At 41.5% G+C, this 13778-nt stretch overlaps 2 protein-coding genes across 3 annotated transcripts in view; both read left to right on the top strand.

Annotated features, from left to right (window-relative positions):
- The window catches only part of plxnb1b (plexin b1b), an 84442-nt gene extending 77152 nt beyond the window's left edge, over positions 1 to 7290 (top strand). Inside the window, exons 31-38 of the mRNA XM_026344670.2 lie at positions 18 to 102; positions 785 to 951; positions 1472 to 1632; positions 1725 to 1872; positions 2024 to 2088; positions 2960 to 3035; positions 3133 to 3207; positions 4787 to 7290. Coding sequence (XP_026200455.1) covers positions 18 to 102; positions 785 to 951; positions 1472 to 1632; positions 1725 to 1872; positions 2024 to 2088; positions 2960 to 3035; positions 3133 to 3207; positions 4787 to 4891 — 882 coding nt within the window. The 3' untranslated portion in view covers positions 4892 to 7290. The remainder of the gene's footprint in view (positions 1 to 17; positions 103 to 784; positions 952 to 1471; positions 1633 to 1724; positions 1873 to 2023; positions 2089 to 2959; positions 3036 to 3132; positions 3208 to 4786) is intronic.
- Positions 7291 to 7472: 182 nt separating this feature from the next.
- si:dkey-19e4.5 (UBA_like_SF and PTH2 domain-containing protein) lies at positions 7473 to 12555 on the top strand. 2 transcript variants are annotated; one of them, XM_026344703.1, is made up of 7 exons: positions 7473 to 7585; positions 8907 to 9020; positions 9845 to 9916; positions 10028 to 10102; positions 10642 to 10739; positions 11074 to 11188; positions 11381 to 12555. In XM_026344703.1, the coding sequence occupies exons 2-7, from the start codon at positions 8913 to 8915 to the stop codon at positions 11465 to 11467; spliced, it is 555 nt and encodes a 184-aa protein (XP_026200488.1). In that variant the 5' UTR covers positions 7473 to 7585; positions 8907 to 8912; the 3' UTR covers positions 11468 to 12555. The 2 variants fall into 2 exon arrangements, with proteins under 2 accessions (XP_026200488.1, XP_026200487.1); XM_026344702.1 differs by having other exon boundaries at positions 7473 to 7665.
- The last annotated feature ends 1223 nt before the right edge of the window (positions 12556 to 13778 follow it).

Raw genomic sequence — 13778 nt, 5'->3', positions numbered from 1 at the left:
TTTATGTCGTTCATCAGGTCCCAGATGGGGCAACAGTAGCGCTGGTCCCCCGACACACAAAACACATTCACCACGACAACCATGACTACGTAGCAGGAGAGAGTGAGTTAACATGAGAACAGTATACAGTACAGTGGCAGGCACCTATTGATTGTAGGTCTTCTGAGATGGCATGGCTCATATCAGCTGATGCTGCTTGTGAATAGCACACTAACACTGTTTGAGTGTTTTTATAAGTCAAGGTACCTCTAAAGATCACTATTCTTGTTTTATTTAGTGGTATCAGACGCCTAGTGTTGCTACAAACAGAGGGATTACCATGTATGTTCAATGGGTGTGTTCATTAGGGACATGAAAGATCATCACTGATTGTGTTTTGTCAGTTTGTGGATATTTATGATTTTTGGTGAGCAGCTCACATCTTATGAGCTATTTATGGGGAAAAATCAAGAAATAACTTCTTTGCCACAGTTTAATAACAAATCTAATCATTGTCATTAAAGTGACAACTCAATTCATGTAGCTTTCACTGGGAATGGGGCATTTGCAAAATATTGGGCGGTTCTCAGTTGTTAATTGAGAAAGGTAGAAACAGAAATGTGCAGCCCACGTTGTTTCTCATCAGTTCGAAGTGATAACACTGCAAGTCCTTTCAGGAAATTCCACAATAAACAGTGAAACTACAAAGTGTTATCTTTTTATTTTGGCTTCTCTATAGGTGATGATGGAGCAGGGCTTCACCTGACAATAAATGATGCTCTTTTTAACACATGTCCATTTACAGAAACGCCAATGCTGGAGGATGCAGATGAAGGCGGAGTGAGGCTGTGGCACCTGGTGAAAGCCAGTGAGGAACCCGAGCTGCCAAAACACCGCAGAGGCAGCCTGAGGGACCGAGAGAGGGCCAAGGCCATCCCTGAGATATACCTAACCCGCCTGCTCTCCATGAAGGTACACACAACAAATCACACACTAATGTCAGAATTCTTACACCTGTCAATTTAGATTTGGACCATGTTTTATATGTTGCATACAAATCTAAATACTGGTGAAGTGATATTTACTGTGATGTTACATGTTATAACAAACATTTAGAACGTTAATTAGTAGACCCATTCACAAAGAGTGCTGCTGGGGGTCCTCCTGAAATGGCACCAAGTTCTAACATGTTCTGATTTGCTTTACAAAGCTGCTCAGAACAACGATCAAGCTAAGATAAGCCAAGAAAATCTCTGTGAGGGATTCAGGAGTAATCACCTTTATCTATGTACTGACTGCAGTTGATGATTATCAATTGAACAACCTGTTCGTTTTGGCTTTAATGACTGACAGACAGATGAGACAGAGCTGCAAATTTTAGTAGGAGACTTCATAAATAACTTGAAAGTGCTCCTTTAATATTGGAGCAGTTTCAGTCCTAGGTTAACTTTTAGCATTATTATTCCTAAATCTCCTCTTCCTCCTTCCCCAGGGCACACTGCAGAAGTTTGTAGATGATCTGTTCACAGTGATCCTCAGCACCAGTCGTCCTGTCCCGCTGGCTGTCAAATACTTCTTTGACCTGCTGGATGAACAGGCAGGTCAACATGGCATCTCAGACCCTGAGACCATCCACATTTGGAAGACTAATAGGTAAAATACAAGCACCCCAGTAAACACATGTCGAGTCAAGTTAGTGAGACTAATGAAGGATGTATAATATTGATGTGTCCTTGTGTCTTCAGTCTTCCTCTGCGCTTCTGGATTAACATTGTGAAGAATCCCCAGTTCATTTTTGACGTTCAGGCGTCAGACCACGTGGATGCTGTGCTTTCTGTCATTGCCCAGACCTTCATGGACTCCTGCACCATTGCTGAGCACAAACTGGGACGGGTGAGGACAGGGTGGCGGGTGAAGAACATGATAGAAGGGACTGAACAAATAAGATTAAATAACATATATTTATAACATTTGTAGCAGTGTGATAGATTTACCTGTGTCAAAAACATATTCTCATTTGGTTCCTTTGCTTGTGTTTAAACAGGACTCTCCCATCAATAAGCTGCTGTATGCCAGAGACATTCCCCGCTACAAACAGATGGTGGAAAGGTGGGTTCACTTTTAATAATGAATAGTAATAATGACAGAAACCTGCATGTGGTACAAATGGAGAAGGGCATAGAACAGAGCCCTGAGGGAATCCAGTGGAGATGCAATGAGAGCTGGATACTTGCCCTGCATCATGCTTTGAAGGTTTGCCCAGATAGACAGGAGCTGAGCTAGCTAAGAGATTGATCTCGTAGTATTTTAAGAATGGCATGTGCTTTTACTAAGTTGTTCCTAGATTACAGCTAAATTACATCAGTAAAATTCATCAGTCATCAGCTCATGCCTACAGTTACTGTACCTTCCCTCTACATGAAAACACCTGCACAGGGAATTCTCCTCAAGCTAACACAAAGAAAAAGAGAACAAGGGGGTTTCTGCCATTTCTACTCCACAGCAAGTTGTTTATAGTGAGCTGACTAGAGTTATGGCCTCTCTACAAAGAACAGCATCTGGGGGCCAAAGCAGATCAGAGTTGTTTGTTATGAAGGACAGTGAAGACAGACTGTCCTGCTACTGCCACCATGTGGTCACCATGACATTAGTATCTACAAAGCTTTGTTCTTGCCATTGACGCAATTTCAAGCCGGCACTCTCAGATATACACACTCTGGAGGCTGTTTGGAAAAGCTCTGTCTTTGTGGGGTAATAATGCTGTTTTAATGTGGGCAGAGAGAAATGGATTAGAGCTTAAAAGGGCCTAATGTACACATAGACCTAATGATGAGTAACTGCAACATCTACAGTTAAATTCCTGGCTGGGTTGCATATCTCTCAACTCTATCCATTCTGAACATTAAATAAAAGCTAAATATCCTCCAAAAAACTCTAATACAGTTATTTACTGTTGTGTGTATGCTGATATTTCTTTCAGGTACTATGCTGACATCAGGCAGACCATTTCAGCCAGTGACCAGGAGATGAACTCTGCTCTGGCTGAACTGTCCAGGGTAAGTGCAGCCACATCTCCACAGGCCACGCTGTCAAGAAAAGCAGCACACAGAGCATGCAGTGTTGACATTTAACCTCACTGGTTGTGTGTTTTAGAACTACTCTGGAGAGCTGAACTACCTAGTGGCACTGCACGAGCTCTACAAGTACATCAACAAATACTACGACCAGGTAACATGAATGGCTCGTGTTTAGGAGGTACTGCAGAGAGCAGAACTCCACATCAGCAATCAATAATACAAGCTCAGTCTGACTCTTCAGTGCAGGTGGAATCACAGCACAGTCTAAAGATGTTTTAGTGTGCACAGTCAAGCTATAAATGTATGGCAATGTAAAAACTAGTTTACACTATATTCTAGAGGTCAGTGTGAACAATGGCAACTTCTGCCTGAAAATGAAACCGATGTGGATTTTTTTGAATTTGGGAGATTTAGTTTTACACTCGTAGAAGAAGAAGTAAGAATGATTCTGAAGTTGCAGTTTGATTTATTTATTTATTTAGGTGCCCACTAGTGGTAGATATAAAAGTTGTTATGGCACACTGCTGAAGAGCATACAGTACATACACCAGCACATACTGTAGATACTTACATTTTATATTCTCTGTGCTTGCAAACCATCTGTGCTTTCTGCGCATTGTTTTAGGTTGAATACATTTATTCTTCTTCATAGGGATTGCCACTTTTTTCCCAATTTAAAAATGTGGCCAGATCCCTGGTTTTCAATTCTAAGTTTCGGATCCAACTCCTTAATGAGTATCCTGCGATATATTTTAAAATAAACAAAGCGACAAATTAAAATGAAGTTTCACCTCTAATAAAAGTGTTAACTGCTCTGCTATATCAAACCAAATCTTTATACAGTGAGGAACAGAAGTATTTGAACACCCTGCAATTTTGCAAGTTCTCCCACTTAGAAATCATGGAGGGGTCTGAAATTCACATTGTAGGTGCATCCCCACTCTGAGAGACAGAATAAAAAATCGAAATAGAAAAATAGAAAATTTCAGGAAATCACATTGTATGATTTTTAAAGAATTTATTTGTCTTGCACTGCTGAACATAAGTATTTCAACACCTGAGAAAATCAGTGTTAATAGTTGGTACAGAAACCTTTGTTTACAATTACAGAGGTCAAACATTTCCTATAGTTCTTGACCAGGTTTGCACACACTGCAACAGGGATTTTGGACCACTCCTCCACACAGCCCTCCTCTAGATCAGTCAGGTTTCGGGGCTGTCTCTGAGCAACGCAGAGTTTAAGCTCTCTCTAAAGATGTGCTATTGGATTGAGGTCTGGAGACTGGCTAGGCCACTCCAGAACCTTGATATGCTTCTTATGGAGCCACTCCTCGATTATCCTGGCTGTGTGCTTCGGGTCGTTGTCATGTTGGAAGACCCAGTCACGACCCATCTTTAATGCTCTGACTGAGGGCAGGAGATTGTTGCTGCAAAATCGCAGGGTGTTCAAATACTTCTGTTCCTCACTGTATATTAACTACATGGAACAATTGATCTTAGAATACACAGTTTAGGTTGTATTTATGCAGAAATAGAAACATTTCTAAAGCATTTACAATCTTTTAAGCAGCACTCTAAATGTGTGCACTGAATTTAAAGCTGTTCTATAGTCTCCTGACACTCATGACACATACAGAAATAATAACCAGTTTGATATGACTGTGATGTAGAGCATGTCTGTCATTAAAAGTTGGTCAGTGAGCTTGTGTGTTTATTCCATTTGTCGTCAGATCATCACGGCGCTGGAGGAGGACACCACAGCCCAGAAAATGCAGCTCGGCTACAGACTACAGCAGATTGCTGCTGCAGTGGAGAACAAAGTTACCGACTTGTGACAGAGCAGATGCCCACAGGAGTTAAGTGGAAGTGTCTGTGACAAATTAGGGAGAAGAATGGACAGATTAATAAGAAGACACTCCTCTCTCTGTGAAGAAAAGGTGTGAGGCGAGGGAGGCCCTAGCGTTTTTAAAGAAAACTTTTGTTGTTCCATTAAGGATCAGGGGATTGTAATTGGCATTGAAGTTCACATCCTAGAACCTTTTGGTGTTCTAGTGATTCATCTGTGACTTTAGTCCAGACACTGTGAGGCCCAGAGTCCAATGTAGAGACAAACAGGACACCTAAACAGACCTGGACAAAGAAAGACAGGATGTGTGAAAGGGTGAATTCAGTCCTGCTGCTGCACAGTTGATGGAGAGAAAACCGAGGGTTTTATCTGTAAAGAAGATGCGCTGGGTGACTTCTGTAAGTCTGTCAGGCTGGTCCACAGTCAGCCGACCTAGTCTGAAGACTGATGAAAGTGGGATTTTATCTTGTCATCCTTTTCCCTTTTGAATGAATTTTTATGAAGCGGTACCTCTTATGTCCCGTGTGCTTGTTGCTGCTGTACAGTCAGGTGTGTGTGTGAGTGTGTGTGTGTATGTATGTGTGCACATATCTACAGCTAAGTATTGAAGTAAGTGGTTATTATATGTCAGCAGTATTTTGAACACACACACACACACACACACACACACACACACACACACACACACACACTTTTGTATGGCAGTCAGTGTGAGGACACTCATTGACATAATTCTTTCCCTAGTTCCCTACTGTTACGTAGGCCATGATAATCTACTCTGTTTCAATTTTTAATTTATCATGTCTACTGCCTTACTTACTGTAAAATGTCCTCAAGAAATAGATTTTTTTTACCGTGGTCACGACATTTAGTTAAAGCAGATCACTGAGAGCTCCATGAGTCACTGCCACCGTCTACCTCAGCCTACTGTGCTGCATCAGTTGCTCTCTTTCTGTGCCGTCGGTGACCCACCAAAAACCCTCCATCTACCACAGATCTGTCTTCATATACACAGTAACGTCTGCTAGGCATCTTATTTGCAGTGGAATACATACACACACTTTTTTGCTCTGTTTCACAGATATTTCTATTTAATTATTTTAAACCCCAGTTTTTCTTTCTGGCTTTTATACTTGTTTTCGTGGATGTTGATTGTTTGAGTCACTGGAAAGATGGGCAAACAGAAATCCTTCCATAAAGAAACTCATTCACAATGTGGAATCTTAATGTGTGTGTGTTTTGTAAATGTCTCTAACATTCCTTCTAGATTGTGATGTCCAATCATGGTTCAACTTGTTCAACTCCAAAACCCAGACAACGATGCTGCATGAAAATGTTCTGGTATTGACATCATGCTGGGGTACGGAGTTCTCGTTCGGTCCAGATGGCTGTTCGTTTTGTCAAGTTGATGTAGGTTCTGTGTTGATTCTATAACTACATGTTCAGTGGGTACAGCTAATGTTTGCTGATGTTGTCTTAAAAATCTGTAAAAAATAAATAATTCATGAAATAATACTGTCTGAAATCACTCCCACACAAATTTTCTTATGTCTTCAACCTGGAGCATTGCATTGTGGGAGCTATGGACAAATTACATCCAGACATGTAATTAAAATGTCAAATAGTAACCATGGTGCAGTGCATAGAAACTAGAGAGTGATTTCAGACACAGACTGGCTTTCTAGGTTTAGTGGTGCTGGGTATGGTTTGTCAAAGACAGCTCGTGTCAGAAACTGTTTTCTATTTAAATAATGTTTCCTATGGGGCATGTTTTAGTGCCTGACTGGTACGGTTCTGATGAATCCAAGAGGAAACGGACTCTGACACAGCAAGTACCAATTTAACACCAGAGTTTCAAAGTCATGTTTTTCTCTTCCTTACTTTACAGATTTATAGACACATTAAAATAACTTCTTGATTTTCTTGGATCCATAGTTTTTTTCTTGATTCATTTCAGACAGCTGCACAAGATTGAAATTAGACAATTTCACAATGACAAGACTGAGAGTCTGATCTGATTCATGCCAACTTTGTTACTGTTTAGGTTTCATACCCAGCCCTTGTCATCACTGCCTAGAAAGGTGGCAGTGAAACAGCAACATTTTCATATCTGTCCATGCAGCTAACAAACCATCAGTTCATGTAGGGGTGAAAGTTCAGAGATGAGACAGACAAGCTGTCTGAGGGGAAACTATAATAATTATTAGGCTGTATAAATTTGGCAATGTAGAGCAGGCTCTGCAAGGAGCAGTTTTAAAGATGTTTCTTATTTTGTGTGTTAATATCATTGTAAATATTGTAGTGACTGTAACTTTAGTGATTGAACGTGTTTAATAAGAGAGTACAAATTCTCACATATGCTGAAGTAATAAAATATTCTTAAAACGATGTGTTGTGTTTTCAGAAACCTCTGTGTTGAATCCATTCGGAAGAACTGTGTCTGCCAAAAAATAGAAAAATGCATTGTGTTTGAAATTTAAATTTAAAAAACAATCTCGTGTCTGCTTACAAATTAAACCTCAAATATAATAACTAAATAAATAAATAACTACTGAGTCGGAAGCTGCGCATCGGAAGCAGCGTCGGGAACCAAATGGAGTAAACGCACAACCCAGTATCTGCAGGACGGGAATCGCACTGGATGTAACAGCACTCAGACCGGGACACAGCTTCACTGTTGCAGGTGAAGATTAAGACGCACGGACTCCGTGAGAAGTCGCCTCCGTCGTTTGTTCCGTCGAGCTAGCTAGCTGCGCTTAACAGGTAAGCTAACCACAGGTAGCTCGGAGTCAAGCATTAGCATTAGCATTAGCGGCTAGTGCTAACGTTAGCTAGCTAGCATTGTAAAAAAAAAAATAAAACGCCGTTGTGCAACTAAAAGTGTCTTAGCGTTAATAAATTGTCAAGCATCAATAAAGTCATCTTTCAGTGCTAAGGAAGAGCAGGGGCTGAACGTTACTAAAACAATTTAGCAATATAAACCAAAACTGACGTTGCTAGCTAACGCTGCTAGCGGCATGCATGACAATTCGCGCTGACGTACGGCTGCACAGCGTTCCGCCCGGTGGGGCTCTGTGTCAGTCAGCTGGGCTGTTTGCTCTCTTTCCATCTTCCTTCTGCGACACTGGGGTAAAAACTGCTCACTCGTCTCTTCTTGTAACTCAGGTCTTGTTTGGAACAGGGAGGATGAAGTGGCTGGAGCAGGATGGTGTGTAGCGACCTGCTGGCTGGAGACTCACCCTTTCTTTCTACTTCCAGTCCTGTTGGACTGAAGCAGTATTTCTTTTTTAACTTAAAGTACAAAACAGCTTTTCAGGATAAAACTGAACATTTCTCGCAATGGTATCGGCATCGTTGAGACTGTAAATATATATTAAATATTAAAACAAAAGCTAAACAATGTGGCTTTTGGTTTGAAACTTTGCTGGTGTAAATATAATATTCGGCAAAAATCAGAAGCAGATTTAAATGTATTGAGTGTCGCTGTCACTAAGATGGAGAAAGTTCATCAAGTGTTTCAGTGTCTCATTCTAGTTACTACAAAAAACCCAAAGTTGAGCTTTTATTTTTACAAATACATTTTGACATGGTAGCATCTGTGCATCATTTGAAAAGAAACCTCTTTAATCTTGTTGGTTATTAAATCTTTTCAGGACCATTTCCAATAATTGTTGTTAGAAGAAAACAGAAGGTGGTGCCGTAACAAGGTCACTTAGAGTAATGTTTCTAATATGTTTGTTGATTATGGATGGACAGTCTTTATGAGAATATTACTGGCATCAAACATGGTCATTTACAGTTTGTCTCTTTAGGAGCACGAGAGCAGTGTGATAGGACTATCTTGTTTTTTGTTTTTTTTTTGCTGACAAGTCCTCCATTAATCCATGTAAATACTCAGAACACTGAGATCTGTTTACCAGGATCCCGATTTGCTCAAAGGATTCTGTCCTATTCATGGGTAGTGCCGTGTGCCGTGTTCACTGTTACAGTTCTCTGTATTGCAGTCAGGAATGGAGTCATCAGAGCAGTCAGGTCCAGACTCCTGCTCCCAGGACGTCAACCCTGTGTTTCTGCAGCAGCTCAGAGAGTTGGACATCCCAGAGGAAGCAGCCAAAGAGGTGTGACAGTACACTCAAGAGTGGGCAGCTCTTTTCAGAATTTGAGGCAGTGTTCATTTTGTTAAGGAAAACTGGCAAAAAACAAAATACCAAAAAAAGCTGCAATGATGATGTAACCTGTTACATTTTTCATCAACAAACGATAATGTGAAATGTGGTTAAACGGACATAAACAAACCGTCTTAATGCAGAGTCTTATTAAAAAACCAGCAGCTTGTGTGGAATGATAAGCTCCTGATCAGTCAAACGTTTGTAGGCTGCAAATGAAAAAGTTGAACATTTAGCTAGTGCTGTTTGCTAAGTAAATCTCACATTTTAGCTCATGTCAGCCCCATGTGAGTGAGTCAGTGCAGTGACTTTAACTTTGGTAACTTTACACAACAAGAGGGTGACAGTTGTCATCTCAAAACCCCTAGAAATGTCAATATTATTTAAGAATTAAAAACCTGATAAAAATGAGACTCACCTTTCAATGAACAAACAAAATTGTGAATAAACAAAAATTAAATGACCTAAGTTTAAATTAAACTTAAATACATGCCAGTCAAATCTGGTGCCACAATGAACTAATTAGAGGCTGTATTTCTGTCAACACCCACCCTGTGGAAACTGAATTTTGCTGGTACTAAATTTAATGAAAGCTGAGTATTACTGACTCTGCAGTAAAGAATGTGTGTCTGAGAAGAATACGAACATGAATACGTCGCACCAGCCGCAAAGCTAAAGTTTGCACCTTAAGCTTGTGCTAGCATGTTAAGATTTTGAATAGATTTTAATTTACTAGTTAACACTATCTGTCTTTTCATTATTTCTCTCCCCTTCAGGCACTGCAGCACACTCGGAACGTGTCTGCTGAAGAGGCGGCTATGTACTACTTCAACAAGCTGGAGAATGAGGTGCCCATAAGCTAGCCTTAGTCCCCACAGGTACACCTTGGTACATTAGACCTTGTGGAGTTTGTCCAAAGCCAAAACTCAGTCTCTGTCTCTGTCCACTCGGACCTGCAGGAGGTGGGAGACGATGACATCATGTTCAAGATGGTGTTTGTGGTGAACATGGAGCTTGCTATGGGTGTTGGAAAGGTATGTCTAGCGGTGGCAGTGTGGACTGTGAGGCGTGTGTTCAGATAGCTCATCTTAAAGAAAAGATTGCCCTACCCCTATGGTAATGGCTCAATGGTAGTGTGCTGCTCCACTGGCAAAAGTGAAGCCTAGTGAACCTGTTATGGTCAAGTCCATATGGTGACCACTGGCAAGTCCAGTGGTCACCATAGCACTTTTAAGACTTGATCACTGAGGCATGTAACTTTATTCGAACAGCTAGAGAGGCACTTGTCAGTCAAGACATGCAGTCTGGAGCTTACCCAGTCTTTGTCCTGCAAGCCACACAGCACACAGTTCAAAAAATATCAGAATGTGATCTTCACTGTGTCATATTATTCCTCCCACATGCTCTACACAGGTGCCACAAACTTCACTGAAAATAACCAGTTCCAGCCCACATGAGAATGCCCCTGACTGGACCTGGACCTGACTCTCCTGACATTGTTCAGAGTTTAGATGTGAAAATGGCCTGTGTCAAATTCCTATTCAGGTGACCTGAGTACTGTATGTTTGTGCAGGTGGCAGCCCAGGTCGGCCATGCTGCTGTGGGTTTGTACCAGGCTCTACAAGAAAAGAACAGCTGGAGGGAGATGGCCTGGAAGTGGGACAACCGTGGGTAAGTAAAAAAAATGTACTGTGCAGTGGTTAGTCCACATTAATACGTCATCGTATAATTGTTTATAATACTTTGTGTAAGTAACTAGTAACTAGAGCTTTCAAATAAATGTAATGAGTAGAAAGATTTCCATCTCAATTTTAGTAAATTTTAGTAAGTAAAAATAACAAAAATGGAATAAAAATGGCAAAAAAATGGAATAATAATCCGGTATTGATGTGATCCACAGAACTACATTTTGATAAACATCCCATGGTAGCATTTATATTATTGAGCTAAGAAGTCAGTCTTAGTAATCATTAATAATGATTATATATGCATGGTGTTGCTACAGAGCCAAGAAGGTGGTAGTGCAGGGCACCAGTGTGGCTCATCTTTTGGAGCTGCAGGCCCTGGCTATGAGCCTCAGCCTGCCTACTTACCTGGTCCAGGATGCAGGGCTCACCCAGGTGAGGAAAGCATGTCAACTTCAAAGTTTCAATGTTGTCCTTTGGAGGCACCAGTACTCAGTCCCAATAAATCTTTAACATGTTTAGTATAAATATATGTAGTAAGAAATACATGTGGTGTTGTCAGTGTTGCCTTGGTGTGAACAAACTAGAGAATAACAGCACTACACAGATCCATGTTGTCTTTGGCAGGTGGAAGCTGGCTCCCGCACTGTTCTGGCCATCATGGGTGAGGAGGAGGTGGTGAACAATGTCACTGGGAGTCTGACGCTGCTCTGAGGGGCTCATCCCCACGGTGAGGAGGCATGGCTCCGCAGCAAGATGCAACCATCAGATGGCAGCATTTCCCAGCAAGAGTGAGATTCCCGCAAGTGTAACAACCGTAAAAAAGACCTAAAGAAGAAGGGAAACCAAGACATGTCCCAACACCAGAAAACAAACACCCAACCATTTGTTTCCCTTTCATTCTTTGTCTGAGCCGCTTAGTCGGCCGTTGGAAGCAGGAGGGGAGAGAGAAAGAGAGAGAGAGACCGGTTTCTGACAAGGGAATGAGATGAAGGCAGTTAAAGTTTCTTTTTTCTGGTGAACTTCCTCCTTTTAGTGGCCACCTACTTAGAGGAGAGTCATATTAGTATCTTAATGAATTATTTTCAAACACGTGTAGTTTGTTGTTCTATTTTTGATATGCTAAAGTCAAGAGTTTATTTGATCCTTTAGGGAACATTTGGGGGAAAACGCTGTTTTGTAATATTGTAGTTATGCTTCTTCAAGGGGGCTGAGTACTGTAGACTAACACATAATGTAATTAGAATCATGCCCATAGCAGCCCTAGCATTTTCCTATTGGAAGTCACTTCCCTAAGTGAAGAGTAACCTTTGTGTTATGTGCAAACACTCATTTTTGATGTTTAAATGATAATGTCTGTATGCAACTATCCTCCCAAAGATCCCTGTCCTATACACTCAATGACATTAGGTATTATATGATAAATGGCTATATTTTGTATACATATGCCTGTTGGGGTCATACACTGTTTAATCTGTTGTGTGCCATCCTAAACAGTATGCAAAGCTACTGGACTTTGTTGTATTTTTTTTTTGTCATTTATGCAAAAGGGGGAAAGAAAATCCCAACTTCTGCGTTTTGGATTTGTCAGTTGAACGTTAGGGTCAGGGAGATGCTGTGTGGAGCTAAAAGGTCGTGGAATAAAGGTCTGCGCTGGGCCTAAGTTGATGCACCCAGACTGCCTGCCGTGGATAGTTTGCAATAACCTGATCAATTTACAGCTTGAGAGAATGCAGATTATTGTGTTTATATGACAACTGGTATCTTGCACACTAATAATCTTAATAAAGAATGCTGTGTGAGTCGTCTTCTGAATGTTCTCACTAACCATGAGCAGCCACTCCCAGAATTCTTGGTTTAGTGCCAGAGATTCTGTCTGCAGCAACTCTTTGCAGTGATGTGCGTGAAATATGAAATTTATTTTAGAAGCGACCACTTAAGTCCTAAATCCTGAAAGAGTGCCCCATGTGTTATACAGTGGTTTACGTGAGATTACAATTTCCCGCAGATGAAGGAACAAGCAGCTTGGAACGACGTGATTTACGTGATTGTGCAGATATCGAAAGATGCGGTGGGGGTGAAGAGCCATGTTGCAGAGCTGGGTTTCTACAGGCTGTATGACTCTGCTTTTTTCCCACTGCAGTAACAATAGCAGCATTTTGAAATATGACCACTTCCTTAGCATGAGCGTCCTGTCCTTCAATGATTAACCTGTGTTTAGAAAGATCAGCAACCACAGAAGGTTCCAGGAGTGCAACATAAGATCAATTCAACTTTATAGATGTGTTAAATGTAAATAAAGAGAGATGCGGGTTCACGTGATGTGAATCATTGATGATCGTGTGTGTGTAATTAGTTTCCAGTGTTTCATGAATACTCCATTACACTATAACACTTGTTAATTGCTGGGTACGACATTAATATGACAGTGGAGCTTCCTGTCACACCCACGTGTGGCCAGTCCTGTAGCTGCAGGCTGGTCGTACCTCTAATATAACAACTACCTTGTCGTTCGCCTCGACTCTCTCCTCTCAGCCGCAGTGACCATTTTATTATTCCGCCGTCTGATCTCAGCGCTCATCAGACCTCTGCAACAAATGACGTTGGCATTTATCACCGCGGCCAATCCGACGTCGCCACTCGGTCTCCTGCCTGACTGTGACATGCACTTAGAAATACTGTCGTCCAGATGCCGACAGCAGCTTTTATTTATGTGTGTCTGATTAAGACAATGTTTCCATGTGGCTCTTTGATTCTACATCCGCTGTGTGCGCTACACTGGGGCAGTGACTGAGCCGCACGTTTCTGTCCCCGCTCCCTGCAGCACTTTTAATGAGCAGCAGCTCGATAAAGGGGATTTTTCGTTGTGTCGCTCACTGCCGCTGTCTGCAGGAGTGAGCAGAGACTGATTTCGGCAACAAGAATCGCCATTAGGAGATACCAGTAATAGCAGCAGCAGCTTAAGAGCACTGGTGAGTTTCCACGTCCAGACCGAACCCGATCCCACCAGAGCAGCACCTCACAC

The sequence above is a fragment of the Anabas testudineus genome, chromosome 5, assembly GCF_900324465.2.
Source record: "Anabas testudineus chromosome 5, fAnaTes1.2, whole genome shotgun sequence".
NCBI classification, from domain to species: Eukaryota; Metazoa; Chordata; class Actinopteri; order Anabantiformes; family Anabantidae; genus Anabas; species Anabas testudineus.
The sequence above is the reverse complement of the archived record's forward strand: the minus strand, read 5'-3'. Positions and strand labels throughout refer to the sequence as shown.

Coding starts and splice junctions, on each gene's coding strand:
- si:dkey-19e4.5 (XM_026344703.1), top strand. CDS start 8,913: ATGGAGTCATCAGAGCAGTCAGGTCCAGACTCCTGCTCCCAGGACGTC. Junction 9,021..9,844: donor CAGAGGAAGCAGCCAAAGAG/GTGTGACAGTAC, acceptor TCTCCCCTTCAG/GCACTGCAGCACACTCGGAA. Junction 11,189..11,380: donor AGGATGCAGGGCTCACCCAG/GTGAGGAAAGCA, acceptor TGTCTTTGGCAG/GTGGAAGCTGGCTCCCGCAC.